The 19,276-nt window shown below is 45.5% G+C and overlaps 1 protein-coding gene across 1 annotated transcript; it reads right to left on the reverse strand.

The window, feature by feature from the left end:
* Positions 1-237: 237 nt before the first annotated feature.
* Positions 238-1,704, reverse strand: LOC136507464 (uncharacterized). Its single transcript, XM_066502178.1, has 3 exons — positions 1,140-1,704; positions 889-1,031; positions 238-291 (listed from the first exon to the last, which is right to left on the reverse strand). Exons 1-3 carry the CDS (start codon positions 1,702-1,704, stop codon positions 238-240), a joined length of 762 nt encoding a protein of 253 aa, XP_066358275.1.
* Between the last annotated feature and the right edge of the window lie 17,572 nt (positions 1,705-19,276).

Genomic DNA, 19,276 nt, shown 5'->3' on the forward strand with positions numbered 1-19,276 from the left:
TTGGAATCTTTGGTAAGGCATGAGTGCTTTACAACTTTCGTTCTTTCGACTCCTGAAGGGGTTGTAGAACACCGAACTTTGGTTCACCCAGTTCATGCCTTCATGCCTATATGGCGTGATTACGTGGACTGGTTTTGTCGGTGCATGGAAGGGTGGATGTCTCGGCAGTTCGTCGAGGGTGCAAGATCTCATGGTGCGCTACCTCTCCATCAGGTCATGCAACGATAGTTATCAAGTTTACTTATGCTCCACCATGAAGATTGGGCCATACAAATTGCAGTCGTGTGTTCTCTACACGTGCACACATCATTAACCCAAAAGGCATGACTAACCACTCATATAAACCAAATTTAGTTTTGAAAGCAGTTTTCCATTCATCTCCCAATTTCATATGAATCTGGTGGTACCCACTTCGCAAATCAACTTTGGAAAACACATTAGCACCACTCAGTTCATCAAGCATATCATCCAATCGTGGAATAGGGTGTCGATATCGAATGGTGATATTATAATAGCTCTACAATCAACACACATACGCCATGTTCCATCTTTCTTTGGCACTAAAATGATAGGAACAGCACAAGGACTAAGGGACTCACGCACATAACCTTTGTCGAGTAGTTCTTACACTTGTCGTTGAATTTCCTTTGTTTCTTCTGGATTAGTCCTGTATGGCGCACGGTTTGGCAAAGATGCACCAGGAATAAGATCAATTTGGTGCTCAATCCCTCGTATTGGTGGCAGCCCCGCTGGTATCTCACTTGGAAAAACATCCAAAAACTCCTACAAAATGTTAGCAACAGCAGGGGGCAAAGAATGCTGCATATCATGAACTGAAATCAAAGCACCCTTGCATACCAAAGCATAGGCAACAGAAGTGGAAGCAACCAATTCATTAATATCAGATTTAGTAGCAAGCAAGCAATGTCCTTTCAATCTTATCTCATCTTTGTTACTACTAACAGATTTGACAGTTTTATCGATCTCAGATTTAGTTTTCTTAGCTTTGGCAACATCATCACGCACAATAGCTTCAGGAGACATAGGGAGCAAAACAATTTTCTTATCATGGTGTATGAGAGAATACATATTTGATCTACCATGATGCATACAATCTGTATCAAATTGCCATGGTCTACCTAGCAGAATATGACAAGCTTCCATAGGCACAACATCACAGTCAACAACATCATGATATGATCCAATAGCAAAATGAATTTGTACCAATCTCGTTACCTTAACCTTACCACTATTGTTGAGCCATCGAATGTGATATGGATGTGGGTGCGGTTTGGTTGTAAGTGCAAGCTTCTTTGCCATATCGCTGCTAGCCAAGTTGTTGCAGCTACCTCCATCAATTATCAAACGGCACGAACGCTCTTTAATGACACACTTTGTTTGGAATAGTGTATGCCGCTGATTTTGCTCCTCCTTCTCCATTTGTGCACTAAGCACACACTGCACAATGAGGCTCTCATAATGATCTGCATCCTCTGCTCCAATCTGCTCTTCTAGTTGTTCCTCACTTCCTACATGGTAAGCAGCAAGCAAAGCAAGTGTATCTTCATCAAAATCACTAGCAGATGAATACTCACCATCATCTTTGACGACCATAACACGCTTGCTTGGACAGTCACGCATCACATGTCCATATCCCTTGCACCGGTGACACTGAATGTCTCTTGTTCTACCTGTAGATGCCATGGATGAAGCACTCGTAGTAGGCTTCTGGGTCGTCTTCGCCACTGAATTTGTGGAAGTAGCACAAGGTTTGTCGCTAGATGTTGGCATAGGAGCACGTGTAGTTGGAGTAGTAGTCATGCGGGGCTGCCATGAATTAGTTTTCCCTACAGAAATATTATTCTTGGCACTGGCACATCGCCCCTGCACTTCCCTTTCAGCTTTACAAGCAAGATGAAACAAATGGGTTACGTTAGTGTATTCTTTATAATCAAGGATGTCCCGGATTTCAAGATTTAACCCACCCAAAAATCTTGCCATAGCAGGTTCCTCATCCTCATCTAAATTACAATGCAACATACCCATTTGCAATTCTTGATAATATTCTTCTACACTTTTAGCACCCTGTCTCAGTTGTTGCAATTTATTTAACAAATCACGTGCATAGTAAGAAGGAACAAATCTAGCCCTCATGATTCATTTCAAAGCATTCCAAGTTCGTGGTATGTTATTAGGATTTTTCTTGCCATATTCTATCCACCAAACAGTAGCAAAATCAGTAAACTCACTAGTAGCAGCCCTAACACGTGTATTCTCAGGAAATTCATGACATTCAAACTTTTGATCAACAACAATTTCCCAAGTAATGTATGCATCAGGATCGTATTTACCATCAAAAGGAGGTATCTTAAATTTTATCTTACTAAAAGCATCATTATTATTGGGTACCTCACATCGGCGGTGACCACCCATACCTCTACAATTATGGCGTAGGCGACACCGGTCACGAGTGTCATGAGCATCATGTTCAGTATCAGCAGTGTAATCATCATCATAATTATCTTCGCGTCGCTCTTCGTCCTTGTTGTCTTCATTATGCTGCTCTTTTGTCTTTCGTGTGGAAGTCATCAAAACGCTTTAGAAGAGCAGCAAGACTTCTATCCATACGGGCAACAGATGCCTCCAATCCTGTAAGCTTGGTGGTGGAGGCAAGTTGGGTGGCCTCCAATTGCCCAATCTTGTCTTTGGTCACCTATAAATCTTGATCAAGTCCTTCTGTATGCAGCTGCACTTGCCTTGTAAAATGTTGAATGATGCCCATGGTGCGAGGAGATTGTGGCCTCTTGTTAACATCCTTTGATCCTGACATGGTTTAAAAGACAAGGGCAACAAGAAAACAGGTGAAGAAATAAAAGCCCTACAGCTATTAGGATGTAGCTACTGCAAGGCGCTCACTCTCAACCTGTTACGAAAGCTCTTACCAATTCTTACCTTGCTCAACAGGAGGGAACGGCAACCAACAAGTCTACAACCGTGGAATGAAGTGTATCGGTGCCGCAACAACAACACCTATTAAGCTGTAGTCAAAATATGTGGAGCTATAGGTGGGCTGAAGCAAGGAAGTACTAGCACCATTTTAGTCACAAAAGCAAGCTGAATAATTGTTCAACGGTGGTACTGTGCTGGTCCTAGCCTAGACCATGCTAGAGACACGAGCCTGGGCACAAAGGAGGTCACAACACACCACCGGAAACAATGGAGAAGCACAACGAACAATCCCCTTTTTTCTTTTTTTCCCTGTTTTTTTTTTCTTTTTTTCTTTTTTTGGGGATCCTCAAAACTGATTATATAAACAAAAAGACTTCACAAGAGTCACACACCACACAAACTTTTTCCGAAGGATAGGGGTATTCTAGTAAAAAAAGACTTCACAGGAGTCACACACCACTCTCTCTCTCTCTCTAGAGTAAAAAACCAAGCCAAAACGTATATGCAGGACGTGGAGTGTTTGAGTATAAGTAGGACTACTGCTGCATAAAGATGTACTCAGATTCGGACTCACAATAGCAGCCAGGTAGCTGTCAATTTAGACTAAAAACCGACTCCAACTCGAACTCAACACCACGTGGGATTCGGTCTCCAACTTAGATTCCTACTCGGTCTTGAACACAAGGATGTATTCGGATTCAGCCAATAGAAGGTTTATATGTTAGCACACGGCTGTGACTAGAACATGACAAGAACTCAAAACTCTAAAGGACAAAAACTAAGACCAGCAACTCGACACAACCGATGTAGCCGATGACTCAACAAGCCCTAACTAAGCAGTGCTAGCAAAGGCTCAAAGCATTTATAGGATCGTGGGTAAAACTAATCTACTATATGTTTTTGGCTTTTTTGGACTATTGGAAAAATTAGAACAACAAAGGATTGGAAGACTCTCACCGATAAACCTTGCTCTGATTACCAACTGATATGAACCCGCTAGGGTTTGTTTCTGATCTTTCGATGATAGGTGTGGGATAACTCGATTGATGGGTGGAGACGATGTTCACGGCCTGACTACAGCCTTCCAAGCTGTGCCTTAGCAACCGATACACCACCTCCAATGGCTGCCGTGATCTTGTGGAGCGCATCACCCGACCACTAGGGCACTCGTCCTGCAAGCAATCGAAGAACTAGCAAGAACAAGTATAGCAAGTACTGAATTACTAGATGTACATGAAAGTTTCAAACTCAATCTCAATTAAGGTGGGGTTCCGAAGACAAGAAGACGGGCGGCTGATCTAGCACGCGCGCTTATAAGCAAGTAGCGAGAGCTAAACTTGATCTAAACAAAACCCGACTATTCTTGGTGGTGGCTAAGGAGTATATGAAGGTGGAAGGATGACCAGGGGGATGTTGGGGTCGTTCTCCAACCCTAAGATGCGTCCCTAATGGACCTAACTTGATACATGGCCCATTGGACCAAACTAAGGTGACGCAGCACCTTTGGACAGACAAGCTCTCAGTTATAATTCAGTCATTGCGGCCGCCTCAAAATAGATATGGACTTGATTCTAGATCCATATGAAAATAGACTTCGTAAGGATTCCATGAAGTACTTTAACGCCCCAATCCGAGTCCGTATGCAACCGTGGTGACCATCACAAGTTGGAGCTGTCCTAGAGTCCGAATTCAGCCTCCGCGAATCCTTGTCCCTTTCGGTCCTCTCCCTGGTTCCTAACCAAAACAAGAGTGCACGTGTCTCCATAGTTTAAATATGATGGAAAGGAACTCAAGAGTGAACTTACTTGATGATTAATGTGACGAGCACGGGAGCGAGTAATAGGACCAGAAACTGGTACTCGTGTTGGCGTGGATGTATCGTTGGTGTTGATGTCCTCATCAGTTTAGGACGCACCCGATGGTACTCCTAGGTGACGAAGCTCAACTGGAAGCTTGTTTTGGTCCGTTTGGAGTTAATGCTAATCTTGACGTGAGATCGGTGCATGGTTTGCGCCGAATGTACCATAGGCTCGGAAATTATTTTGGACGCACCCGATAGAACCCCTAGGTGACATGGGTCACATGGAATCTCGTTGGGTACGTTTGGAGATGGCGCTAGTGTTGATGTAAGATAGGTGCATGGTTTGCGATAAACGTACCATAGGCTTAGATATCGTTTTGGACGCACCCGATGGTACTCCTAGGTGACGAAGCTCAGCTGGAAGCTCGTTTTGGTCCATTTGGAAATATTGCTAATCTTGACGCAAGATCGGTGCACGATTTGTGTCAAACGTACCATAGGCTCAGATATCGTTTAGGACGCACCCAATGGTACTCCTAGGTGACAAAGCTCAACTGGAAGCTCGTTTTGGTCCATTTATAGATAGTGCTAATCTTGACAGAAGATCGGTGCACGGTTTGCGCTGAACGTACCATAGGCTCAGAAATCGTTTTGGACGCACCCGATGGAAACTCCTTGGTGAGGTGGGTCATGTGGAGATGGTGTTAGTGTTAGCGCAAGATAGGTGCACAGTTTTTGCTAAATGTACCATAGGCTCAGATATTGTTTTAGACGCACCCGATGGAACTCCTAGGTGACGAAGCTCAACTGGAAGCTTGTTTTGGTCCGTTTGGAGAGATTGCTAATCTTGACGCAAGATCGGTGCACAGTTTGTGCCGAACGTACCATAGGCTCAGAAATCATTTTGGTCGCACCCGATGGAACTCCTAGGTGACGTTGGTCATGTGGAATCTCGTTCGGTCTGTTTGGAGATGGTGTTAGTGTTAGTGCAAGATAGGTGCACGGTTTGCGCCAAACATACCATAGGCCCAAATATCATTTAGGACACACCCGATAGTACTCCTAGGTGATGAAGCTCAACTAGAAGCTTGTTTTGGTCTATTTGGAGATAGTGCTAATCTGGACACAAGATCGGTGCACGGTTTGCGCTGAACGTACCATAGGCTCAGAAATCGTTTTGGATGCACCCGATGGAAACTCCTAAGTGATGTGGGTCATGTCGAATATCATTCGGTCTATTTGAAGATGGTGTCAGTGGTAGTGCAAGATAGGTGCACAGTTTGTGCCGAACGTACCATAGGCTCAAAAATAATTTTGGACGCACCTGATGGTGTGATGAAGCTAAAGTGGAAGCTAGTTTCAGTCTATTTGGAGATAGTGCTAATCTTGACGCAAGATCGGTGCATGGTTTGAGCCGAACATACCATAGGCTCAGAAATTGTTTTGGACGCACTTGATGGAACTCCTAGGTGACGTGGGTCATGTGCAATCTCGTTCGGTCCGTTTGGAGATGGTGTTAGTGTTAGTGTAGGATAGGTGCATGGTTTGCGCCAAACGTACCATGGGCGCATAAATAATTTTGGACGTACCCGATGGTACTCCTAGGTGACGAAGCTCAAGTGGAAGCTAGTTTTGGTCTGTTTGGAGATAGTGCTAATCTTGACGCAAGATCAGTGCACGATTTGCGCCGAACGTACCATAGGCTCAGAAATCATTTTGGACGCACCTGATGGAACTCCTAGGTGACGTGGGTCATGTGGAATCTCATTCGGTCCGCTTAGAGATGGTGTTAGTGTTAGTGCAAGATAGGTCCACAGTTTGTGTCGAACGCACCATAGACTCAGAAATGGTTTTGGACGCACCCGATGGTACTCCTAGGTGACAAAGTTCAACTGGAAGCTCGTTTTGGTCCATTTGGAGATAGTGCTAATCTTGACGTAAGATACGTGCATGGTTTGCGCCAAAAGTACCATAGGCTCAGATATAATTTAGGACGCACCCGATGGTACTCCTAGGTCACGAGGCTCAACTAGAAGCTTGTTTTGCTCCGTTTGGAGTTAGTGCTAACCTTGACGCAAGATCGGTGCATGGTTTGCGCCGAACGTACCATAGGCTCGGAAATCATTTTGGGCGCACCTGATGGAACTCCTAGGTGACGGGGGTATGTTTAATCTCGTTCGGTCCGTTTGGATATGGTGTTAGTGTTGATGTAAGATAGGTGCACGGTTTGCGCTAAACATACTATAGGCTCAGATATCGTTTTGGACTCACCCGATGGAACTCCTAGGTGACATGGGTCATGTGGAATCTCGTTGGGTCCGTTTAGAGATGGTATTAGTGTTAGTGCAAGACTGGTGCATGGTTTGCGCCAAATGTATCATAGGCTCAGATATCGTTTAGGACGCACCCGATGGTACTACTAGGTGACGAAGCTGAACCGGAAGCTCGTTTTGGTCCGTTTGGTGATAGTGCAAACCTTGATGCAAGATCAGTGCACGGTTTGCGCCGAACGTACCACCGGCTCAGAAATCATTTTGGATGCACCCGATGGAACTCCTAGGTGACGTTGGTCATGTGGAATCTCATTCGGTCCGTTTGGAGATGGTGTTAGTGTTAGCGCAAGATAGGTGCACGGTTTTTGCTAAACGTACCATAGGCTCAGATATCGTTTTGGATGAACCCAATGGAACTCCTAGGTGACGAAGGTCAACTGGAAGCTCATTTTGGTCCATTTGGAGAGATTGCTAATCTTGACGCAAGATCAGTGCATACTTTGCGCTGAACGTACCATAGGCTCGGATATCGTTTTGGTCGCACCTGATGGAAACTCCTAGGTGATGTGGGTCATGTGGAATCTTGTTCGGTCCGTTTGGAGATGGTGTTAGTGTTAGTGCAAGATAGGTGCACGGTTTGCACCGAACATACCATAGGGTCAGAAATAATTTTGGACGTACCCGATGGTACTCCTAGGTGACGAAGCTCAACTAGAAGCTTGTTTTGGTCCGTTTGGAGATAGTGGTAATCTTGACGCAAGATCGGTGCATGGTTTGCGTCAAACGTACCATAGGCTCAGATATTGCTTAGGACGCACCCGATGGTACTCCTAGGTGATGAAGCCAACTAGAAGCTCGTTTTGGTCCGTTTGGAGATAGTGCTAATCTTAACACAAGATTAGTGCACGGTTTGCGCTGAATGTACCATAGGCTCAGGAATCATTTTGGACGCACCCGATGGAAACTTCTAGGTGATGTGGATCATGTGGAATCTCATTCGGTCCGTTTAGAGATGGTGTTAGTGGTAGTGCAAGATAGGTGCACAGTTTTTGCTAAATGTACCATAGGCTCAGATATCATTTTGGACGCACCCGATGGAACTCCTAGGTGACGAAGCTCAACTGGAAGCTTGTTTTGGTTCGTTTGGAGAGATTGCTAATCTTGACGCAAGATCGGTGCACAGTTTGCGCCGAACGTACCATAGGCTCAGAAATCATTTTGGTCATACCCGATGGAACTCCTAGGTGACGTTGGTCATGTGGAATCTTGTTCGGTCTGTTTGGAGATGGTGTTAGTGTTAGTGCAAGATAGGTGCACGGTTTGCGCCAAACGTACCACAGGCCCAGATATCATTTAGGACACACCCGATAGTACTCCTAGGTGACAAAGCTCAACTGGAAGCTTGTTTTGGTCTATTTGGAGATAGTGCTAATCTAGACACAAGATCGGTGCACGGTTTGCGCTGAATGTACCATAGGCTCAAAAATCGTTTTGGACGCACCCGATGGAAACTCCTAAGTGACGTGGGTCATGTCGAATATCGTTCGGTCTGTTTGAAGATAGTGTCAGTGGTAGTGCAAGATAGGTGCACGGTTTGTGCCGAACGTACCATAGGCTCAGAAATAATTTTGGACGCACCTGATGGTGTGATGAAGCTAAAGTGGAAGCTAGTTTCGGTCTGTTTCGAGATAGTGCTAATCTCGTTTGGTATGTTTGGAGATGGTGTGATGTAAGCTAGGTGCATGGTTTGCGATAAGCGTACCATTGGCTCAGATATTGTTTTGGACGCACTCGATGGAACTACTAGGTGATGTGGGTCATGTGGAATCTCATTCGGTCCGCTTGGAGATGGTGTTAGTGTTAGTGCAAGATAGGTGCACGGTTTGTGTCGAACGCACCATTGGCTTAGAAATGGTTTTGGACACACCCGATGGTACTCCTAGGTGACGAAGCTCAACTGGAAGCTTGTTTTGGTTCATTTGGAGATAGTGGTAATCTTGATGCAAGATCAGTGTATGGTTTGTGTCAAACGTACCATAGGCACAGATATCGTTTAGGACGCACCCGATGGTACTCCTACGTGACGAAGCTCAACTAGAAGCTCGTTTTGGTCCATATAGAGATAGTGCTAATCTTGACACAAGATCGGTGCACGGTTTGCGCTGAACGTACCATAGGCTCAGGAATCGTTTTGGACGCACCCGATGGAAATGATGAGGACATCAACACCGATCATACATCCACGCCGTCCACGCCGACACCTGCTGGTCCTATTACCCGTGCTCGTGCTCGAACACTTAATCATCAAGTGAGTTCCTTCTTGAGCTCTTGTCCATCCTGTTTAGATCTTGGAGACACGTGCACTCTTGTTTTGATTAGGAATCAAGGAGAAGACCGAAAGGGAAAAGGACTCGCGTAGGCTGGATTCGGACTGCAGCACACCTCCAACTTGCGACGGTCGCCATGGTTACATACGGAGTCGGATTGGGGTGATTCTGGACTTGTTGGAAAGCTAATAAAGTCTACTTTCATACGGATCTGACCTCATACTTGATGAGGACATCAACACCGACACGGGAATGGCTACTCCAACTGAACCAGCATAGGCGCCACCAGGACCCATCACTCGAGCTCGTGCACGTGAATTAAACTTCGTGATGATTTTGAAGAATGAAGGACCAGAAGTTTCCTAAGTGCATGCGCCATCAATGCTCATGATGAACCTGCCCAGAATAATGTCTAGGTGCTGCGCCACCTATGTGTTTTTAGTTTTGTCAAGAAATAACCAGGAAGGTGCTGCTCCATCTAAATCAGGAAAGGGAATCAAGGAGATGGTGTGTGGCTGTTTGGGCGCCTATTCCCTACCTTGTGGGCAGGCTGGGCGTCCTCCTTCCTCCCTCCTCCCCCTATTTAGCCAAGGGCTGCGCCCCCTCTTTGGCTTGGGTTTTGTTTTGCTTAAGTTAGCCATTGCTACTTCTGAAGCTTCATCTTCGTGTAATTCAGAACCCCACCTTCGAGTAATATTCAGGGTTGCTCGCCTCAAATTCTTGCTTGTTCTTCGATTGCCTGCAGGAATTGATCTTCGTGATCAGGTTGATCTCGCACCAGCAAGGTCAATAACCATCGGGAGTTGGTTCAGCGATTGCTAAGGCGCCACGGACTTGTTCGTCGTAGTCGGATCGCGAGGGTCGACACCCACCAAATCGTAGTTATCCTCCACTCACCGAAAGATCGGGTACTCCAGCTATATCAAGTGGTATCAAATTTCAGGTTGCTCGGTGAGATCTATCCCTTTATTTGTAGTTTTGTTCATCGTCCTATCATCCACCAGAAAAGCCAACAAAAAACGTTTCAGGTTAGAACCACTGTCCAAGACCTTTTGAGCCTTTGCATCTTTCATTCAGTTTATTGCTTTGTTGAGTTTTTGGTTGCATCGCTGTGTCGTGTTGCTGGTCTTGGCGTCTAGTCCATTAGAGTTTTGAGTTCCTGTCACGTATTAGTTCACATCTTTGCACTTGATCCTCCTTTTCCTTTGTCCTCCATGCTCCTGTAATCTTTCCCACGTCATAGACCCCCTTGTGCACGCCAATTTCCCACCTACAAAAGGAAAGTAATTTATTTCGGGTCTTGATTTATCTCGGCAAGGACACAGGCATTAGCTGTTGCATCCGTAGTCCGTTTGGGAAGTTTAGGTACAATTTGGAAAGCATATTTCGTGCCCTTTCCAACGGATACTCACTTGCCTTGCGATTCATTTTGGGCGTATCACAGGAGATCATGCGAGATCAGGCAGTCTGTGGCTACACGAAAGGAAAGAGTTCCTGATTTCCTTTTGTTTTCCTTTTTGAGTTGTGCAACGTGTTGGCAGTGTCATCAAACTGAAAAAGGCCAGAGGTGCATAAAACAAAAAAAAGAGCCGCACCAAAAAAAACAAAAGGCAAAAGGTGCAAAAAGAGCCGCACACAAAAAAAAACAACAAAAAAACAAGAGATGCCAAGGGTGTGTACTCGCTGTCTTTTACTCTTTGTTCTTGCAATTCTGTGTCTATCTTTGTGCGTGGGCTCACGTCTCTAGTACGGTCTAGCCTAGGACCAGCACAACACCAGCTTTGAGTGATTATTCAACTTTGCCTTTGCTGAATGCTTGTGCTACTCCTTGCTACAAATTGAAGCCTTCCCATAGCTCCACAAATTTTCTACAGCGATCAAGCTCTGTGTCCTCTGGCAATCGCTCCATTCAATCTTTGGAAGGTTGTACCGCTGGTTGCAAGTCACCCCTGCGAGCTTGGTAAGAACGGGTAAGAGTTTGATAACAGCTTTAGTTTGAGTGCCTTGATCAGCACCACTTCCTATTAGCTTTAGGACAAATACTTGTTTTCGTGTTCGTTGCTTTTCCACTAACAATGTCAGGGGAGCCAGCTGATCAGGACACCATGCCTCACTCCCCACGCACTAAAGGCATCATTCACCACTTTAATCGCAAGATGAACGAGCATGTGGAGGGCTTGGCAGAGGAGATTAGGATCGTCAACGAGCAAGTGGGTCAATTTCAGGACGCTCAAATGGCCACAAATGCTACGCTTGCGGAGATGCAGCAAGCACAAGCTGCCCACGCCACCAGCCTTGCCACGCTCACTACACGCCTTGATGAGTTGGTACAACAACTTGCTGATCAACGTGCGGACTTTGATTATGGTGGTGATACCGAGATCGACGACCAGGACCGCCATGGAGGGCGCCACCGCAACCGCCGTGGTGAGCGCGTGGTACGTAATCGAAACGACTCATTTACTAAGATTAAGTTCACAATTCCTTCATTTAATGGCAAATATGATCCGGGTGCGTATCTTGATTGGGAACTTGCGGTAGATCAGAAATTTCATTGTCATGATGTTCCTGCACAATATCAAGTTAGGGCTGCTACTAGTGAGTTTATAGATTTCGCATCAATTTTGTGGCGTGAGCATCGCAGCAAACACCCTAATAACATTCCCACAACTTGGGAGCAATTAAAAACTATCATGCGACACCGATTTGTTCCTTCCTATTATGCACGAGACTTGCTTAATAAAATGCAGCATTTTCAGCAAGGAACCAAATCTGTAGAAGAGTATTATCAGGAGTTGCAAACCGGCATGATTCGTTGTGGTTTAGTTGAGACTAATGATGCTGCGATGGCACGATTTCGTGGTGGTTTGAACCGTGAAATTCAGGATATTCTTGATTATAAGCACTACGATGATATTACTACTTTGTTTGCATTTGCTTGCAAAGCTGAACGTGAAGTGCAGGGACGACGAGCAAGGACCCATTCTAACTCTTTTGCAGGTCGCACTACTTTGACCCATTCAACCCCTACGACGCCCTATACACCTAGTAGTACGTCACGTGACAAGGCAGCAGCTCCACCTCCAGCGCCCCCTTCAGTTAATAAGAGCGCCTCCTCTTCCACTAGCCGCACAAAGGACATTCAATGCCATCGTTGCAAAGGTTATGGGCATATGATACGGGACTGCCCCAACAAGCGTACGTTGATTATACGTGATGATGGTGAGTATTCTTCCGCTAGTGATTCTGATGAAACTATATATGCTATGCTTGCTGCTGACGTTTCAGGACATGTGGAAGAACACGTGGCTGCCACTGACGCCGACAAGTATGAGAGTCTTGTTGTGCAGCGAGTCCTCAGTACACAAGTTGCACAGCCTGAGCAGAACCAGCGCCACACTTTGTTCCACACCAAAGGCGTTGTGCAAGAACGATCCATTCGCATCATCATTGACGGCGGTAGTTGCAACAATTTGGCAAGTTCGGATCTGGTGGAAAAGTTGTGTCTCCAAACGCGTCCACATCCACATCCCTACCACATTCAATGGCTCAACCAGGGTGGCAAACTCAAGGTAACACGCTCGGTTCGTGTTCACTTCTCCATGGGTTCTTATTCTGATTATACTGATTGCGATGTTGTTCCTATGGAGGCATGTTCGTTGTTGCTTGGTAGGCCGTGGCAATATGATACTGATTGTTTACATCATGGTCGCACAAATCATTATTCATTACTGTTTAAGGGCAAGAAAATTATTCTTCATCCAATGACCCCTGAACAGATTGTGAAAGATGACATTGCTAGGGCTACTAAAGCATTAAAACAATGCCAACAACAACCAGCCACGTCTAAAGAAATTAAGCTACATGCTCCTGTTTTACTTGCTACGCGTGCTGATTTTGATGAACTACATGTTGATAATATGCCTTGCTATGCGCTTGTATGTTCTCATGTGCTGGTTTCACTCGATGATGCACCATCTTTGGATATACCCCCTGCTGTTACTAAGCTTTTGTAGGACTTTGCCGATGTGTTTCCGAAGGACTTACCACCAGGTCTTCCTCCCATTCGTGGCATTGAGCACCAGATCGACCTCATCCCGGGCGCCCAGCTTCCAAACCGCGCCCCGTACCGTACCAATCCTGATGAGACAAAGGAGATTTAGCGCCAAGTCCAAGCACTACTTGATAAAGGCTACATTCGTGAGTCTCTTAGCCCTTGCTCTGTTCCTGTGCTACTTGTCCCAAAGAAAGATGGTACCTGGCGCATGTGTGTAGATTGTCGAGCGATTAACAATATCACAATTCGTTATCGTTATCCTATACCTCGCCTTGATGATATGCTTGACGAGCTTAGCGGTGCTGTTATATTCTCCAAGGTAGATTTGCGTAGCGGGTACCATCAGATTAGAATGAAACTTGGGGACGAATGGAAGACGGCTTTTAAAACAAAATTTGGCTTATATGAATGGTTAGTTATGCCGTTTGGATTGACTAATGCTCCCAGCACGTTTATGCGCTTAATGAATGAAGTTTTGAGGCCTTTCATAGGCTTGTTTGTGGTTGTTTATTTTGATGATATTCTGATTTACAGCAAGTCTAGGGAAGAGCATTTGGAACATTTGCATGCTATTTTTGATGCTTTGCGCGCTGCCCGCTTGTTTGGTAACTTGGACAAGTGCGACTTCTGCACACAACGTGTTTCGTTTCTTGGCTATGTTGTTACTCCGCAGGGCATTGAGGTGGACAACAGCAAGATTGACGCCATCCAGAGCTGGCCCACGCCAACGACAGTTACGCAGATTCGGAGTTTTCTTGGGCTTGCAGGTTTCTACCGACGGTTCGTGCGTGACTTCAGCTCCATTGCCGCCCCGTTGCATGAGCTCACCAAGAAGGGCGTTCCTTTCTCCTAGGGTGTGGCACAGGACGAGGCATTCACCATTCTAAAAGATAAGTTGACACATGCCCCCTTACTACAGCTACCTAATTTCAATAAGATGTTTGAACTTGAATGCGATGCTAGTGGTATTGGGTTAGGCGGTGTTTTGCTGCAAGCGGGCAAGCCAGTTGCTTACTTTAGCGAAAAATTAAGCGGTGCTAGTCTGAATTATTCCACTTATGATAAGGAGCTTTTCGCTTTGGTTCGCACACTTCAAACATGGCAGCACTATCTTTGGCCTCGTGAGTTTATAATTCATTCTGATCATGAGGCATTAAAACATATTCGTAGCCAAACTAATCTGAACCGTCGGCATGCTAAGTGGGTCGAATTCATAGAGTCTTTTCCTTACATCATCAAACACAAGAACGGGAAAGACAACATTATTGCTGATGCTTTGTCGCGTAGATACACCATGCTGTCCCAGTTAGACTTTAAAATTTTTGGTTTACAAACTGTGAAAGAACAATACGCCGATGATCCTGGCTTTAAGGACATCATGCTGCATTGCAAGGATGGTAAACCATGGGGTAAATTCCATGTAACCGATGGGTTTTTATTCCGCACTAACAAGCTATGTATTCCCGCAAGCTCGGTTCGTCTTTTGCTGTTGCAGGAAGCGCATGGTGGCGGCCTCATGGGACACTTTGGCGTTTACAAGACACAGGAGATTTTGGCCGCGCACTTCTTTTGGCCCCAGATGCGCCGCGACGTGGAGCGTTTTGTTGCACGCTGCACCACGTGCCAGAAAGCTAAGTCACACCTGAACAACCACGGTTTGTATATGCCGTTACCTGTCCCTACTTCTCCTTGGCTAGATATTTCTATGGATTTTGTTTTGGGCTTACCTCGAACTAAGAAGGGGAGGGATAGTATCTTTGTGGTTGTTGATCGATTCTCTAAAATGGCTCACTTCATACCATGTCATAAAACTGATGATGCTAGCAGCGTTGCTGAGTTGTTCTTTCGCGAGATTATTCGTTTACATGGTGTTCCAAATACAATAGTCTCAGATCGCGATGCTAAGTTCCTAAGTCATTTTTGGAGATCTCTTTGGAATAAACTAGGAACTAAATTGCTTTTCAGCACCACTTGTCACCCACAAACAGATGGGCAAACTGAGGTTGTGAACAGAACCTTATCTACCATGCTTAGGGCTATGTTAGACAAGAATCTGAAACTTTGGGAGGATTGTTTGCCCCATGTCGAGTTTGCTTACAATCGTGCTACACATTCCTCCACGAAAATGTGCCCTTTTCAGGTTGTCTATGGTTACATTCCACGGGCGCCAATTGACTTGCTGTCCTTTAACCCTTTGGACGCCCCACATGTCGATGCTATTGCACGTGTTCAACAAATGTTGGACATCCATGAGCAAACATAGCAGAACATTGCGCACACTACTGCTAAAAATCAGGCTGTTGGTAGTAAAGGACGTAAACCTGTTACTTTTGAACCTGGTGACTTGGTTTGGTTGCATTTGCGCAAGGATCGCTTTCCTAGTTTGCGCAGGTCTAAGCTGATGCCCCGTGCTGCTGGTCCCTTCAAGGTGTTAAAGAAAATCAATGATAATGCTTATATACTTGACCTGCCTGCAGACTATGGTGTTTCCTCTAGTTTTAATGTTGCAGATTTGAAACCATATGCGGGCGAGGGTGAGGAGATGCCGTCGAGGACGACTTCGATTCAAGAAGGGGAGGATGATGAGGACATCAACACCGACACGGGAATGGCTACTCCAACTGAACCAGCACAGGCGCCACCAGGACCCATCACTCGAGCTCGTGCACGTGAATTAAACTTCGTGATGATTTTGAAGAATGAAGGACCAGAAGTTTCCTAAGTGCATGCGCCATCAATGCTCATGATGAACCTGCCCAGAATAATGTCTAGGTGCTGCGCCACCTATGTGTTTTTAGTTTTGTCAAGAAATAACCAGGAAGGTGCTGCTCCATCTAAATCAGGAAAGGGAATCAAGGAGATGGTGTGTGGCTGTTTGGGCGCCTATTCCCTACCTTGTGGGCAGGCTGGGCGTCCTCCTTCCTCCCTCCTCCCCCTATTTAGCCAAGGGCTGCGCCCCCTCTTTGGCTTGGGTTTTGTTTTGCTTAAGTTAGCCATTGCTACTTCCGAAGCTTCGTCTTCGTGTAATTCAGAACCCCACCTTCGAGTAATATTCAGGGTTGCTCGCCTCAAATTCTTGCTTGTTCTTCGATTGCCTACAGGAATTGATCTTCGTGATCAGGTTGATCTCGCACCAGCAAGGTCAATAACCATTGGGAGTTGGTTCAGCGATTGCTAAGGCGCCACAGACTTGTTCGTCGTAGTCGGATCACGAGGGTCGACACCCACCAAATCATAGTTATCCTCCACTCACCGAAAGATCGGGTACTCCAGCTATATCAATACTCATACCTGCTCATAAACGGCGTCAACAGCCCAAAAATCACCGAGAGGTCTATTCTGTCCAGGGTGCTGCGCCACCTTAAGTTAGCCCAATGGGCTTGTATCGTTTAGAGTCCAGTAGGGACGCGTCCTAGGGTTGGAGCACGACCCAAACTCTCTTGTGGTCGTCCTCCACACGTCATATACCCCTTAGCCGCCACCAGGAACACTTGGGTTTTGTTTAGATCAAGTTTAGCCTTTGCTACTTGCTTGTAGGCGCGCGTGCTGATCCAGCCGCCCGTCTCCTTGTCTTCGGAACCCCACTCAAAATAAGATTCAGTTTGAGGCTTTCAATTCCATCTTGCAAATTCAGTGCTTGTTTCCTTGTTCTTGCTAGTTCTTCGATTGCTTGCAGGACGGGAGCCCTAGTGGCTGGTTGTCGCGCTCCACAAGATCGTGACGGCCTTTGGAGGTGGTGTATCGGTTGCTAAGGCGTGGTCTTGGAAGGCTGTAGTCGGGCCGTGAACGTCATCTCCATCCACCAAATCGAGTGATCTCACGCCTCTCATCGAAAGATCGTCCATAAACCCTAGCGGGTTCATATCAATTGGTAATCAGAGCAAGGTTTATCGGTGAAAGACTTGTAATTCTTCGCTGTTTTTATTTTTCCTACAGTCCAAAAAAGCCAAAAAAAATAGTAGATTAGTTTCCTACAATCCTATAGACCTTTGGGCCGTGGCTAGTGCTACCTAGTTAGGGCTTGTTGACTCGTCGGTTGCATCGGTTGTGTCAAGTTGCTGGTCTTAGTTTTAGTCCTTTAGAGTTTCGAGTTCTTGTCACGTTCTATCACAACACGCGCTATCATATAGTCTCTCTGTTGGCCAAATCCAAGTAGGGTTTGAAGTTTGAATCGGACAAGGAATCGGCTGTTCCTCTCTGTTGGCCGAATCCAAGTAGGTTTTCAAGTTTGAGTCGGATCAAGGAATCGGGTATTCCTCGCTGTTGGCCAAAGTCCGAGTAGAATTGGAAGTTCCAGTCGGACGAGGAATCAGTTCACCCTGTGCTACAAATATCAAACGAAGCACGCAGCAAGTATTCATATCTAAACGAGTGGCTTACTCTAGAGAGAGAGAGAGAGTGTCTTGTTCATATAAAGTGTGTGTGCCCCTGCCCTTTCGGAAAAAGTGTGTGTGCTGAGTTATTCTTTGGACTCGTTCATATAATCAGTTTTGAGTGCCCCTAAAAAAAAGAAAAAAAAATATTCAAAAAAAAGAAAGAAAAAAAAGAGAAAGAAGCAAAAGAAAAGAAGAGAAAGGGGCTGATCTTAGAGATTTTTTTTCGTTCACTTTGGGTGGTGTGTTGTGCTCTCCTTTGTGTCCAGGCTCGTGTCTCTAGCACAGTCTAGACTAGGACCAGCACAGTACCGCCGGTTGAACGATTATTCAGCTTGCTTTTTGTAACTAACGTGGTGCTAGTTCGTTCCTTGTTTCAGCCCACCTATAGCTCCACATATTCTACAGCTTGACAGGTCTCGTGCTGCGGCACCGATACACTTCATCCATTGCTGCAGACTTGTTGGTAGACGACCCCGCCTGTCGAGCAAGGTAAGAACTGGTAAGAACTTGTGTAACAGGTGGAGAGTGAGCGACTTGCTGTAGCTACATCCTAGTAGTTGTAGGGCTTTTATTTCTTCACTTGTCTTCTTGTTGTCTTTGTCTTTGAACCATGCCAGGGACCGACGAAGATAACCAAATTCCACATTCACCTCGCACAAAGGGCATCATACAACATTTTGAAAGGAAAGTGAAGTTGCACACGGAGGGACTTGATAATGACTTGCAGGTGACAAATGAGAAACTTGGGTAGTTGGAGGCTACGCAGATTGTCGCAAACAACAAGCTTGCAGGTTTGGAGCAGTCCATTGCTAGTGTGGACAAAAGCCTTGCTGCTCTGCTGAGGCGTTTTGATGACCTCCACAACAATGATAAAGACCAGCATAAAGAAGAAAAGAAGGAGGAAGATCGAGAGGATGGTAGCTATGATGAAGAATACACAGGTGATACTGAACATGATGATCGAGACACTCGTGATCGACGTCGCCTATGTCACAACCGTAGAGGTATGGGTGGCTGCCGCCAACGCGAGGTACACAATAATGATGATGCTTTCAGTAAGATTAAATTTAAAATACCTCCTTTTGATGGTAAATATGACCCTGATGCATACATTACTTGGGAGATTGCTGTTGATCAAAAGTTTGCATGCCATGAATTTCCTGAGAACACACGTGTTAGGGCTGCTACTAGTGAGTTAACAGATTTTGCTTCTGTTTGGTGGATTGAATATGGCAAGAAAAATCCTAATAACATACCTAAAACTTGGGATGCGCTGAAACGAGCCATGAGAGCTAGATTTGTCCCATCTTACTATGCCCGTGATATGATAAATAAGTTGCAGCAATTGAGACAAGGTTCTAAAAGTGTAGAAGAATACTATCAGGAATTACAAACGGGTATGTTGCGTTGTAAATTAGAGGAGGATGAGGAACCTGCTATGGCTAGATTTTTAGGTGGGTTAAATCGGGAAATTCAGGATATCCTCGCTTACA

The sequence above is a fragment of the Miscanthus floridulus genome, chromosome 15 (genome assembly GCF_019320115.1).
Source record: "Miscanthus floridulus cultivar M001 chromosome 15, ASM1932011v1, whole genome shotgun sequence".
In the NCBI taxonomy this organism is placed as follows: Eukaryota; Viridiplantae; Streptophyta; class Magnoliopsida; order Poales; family Poaceae; genus Miscanthus; species Miscanthus floridulus.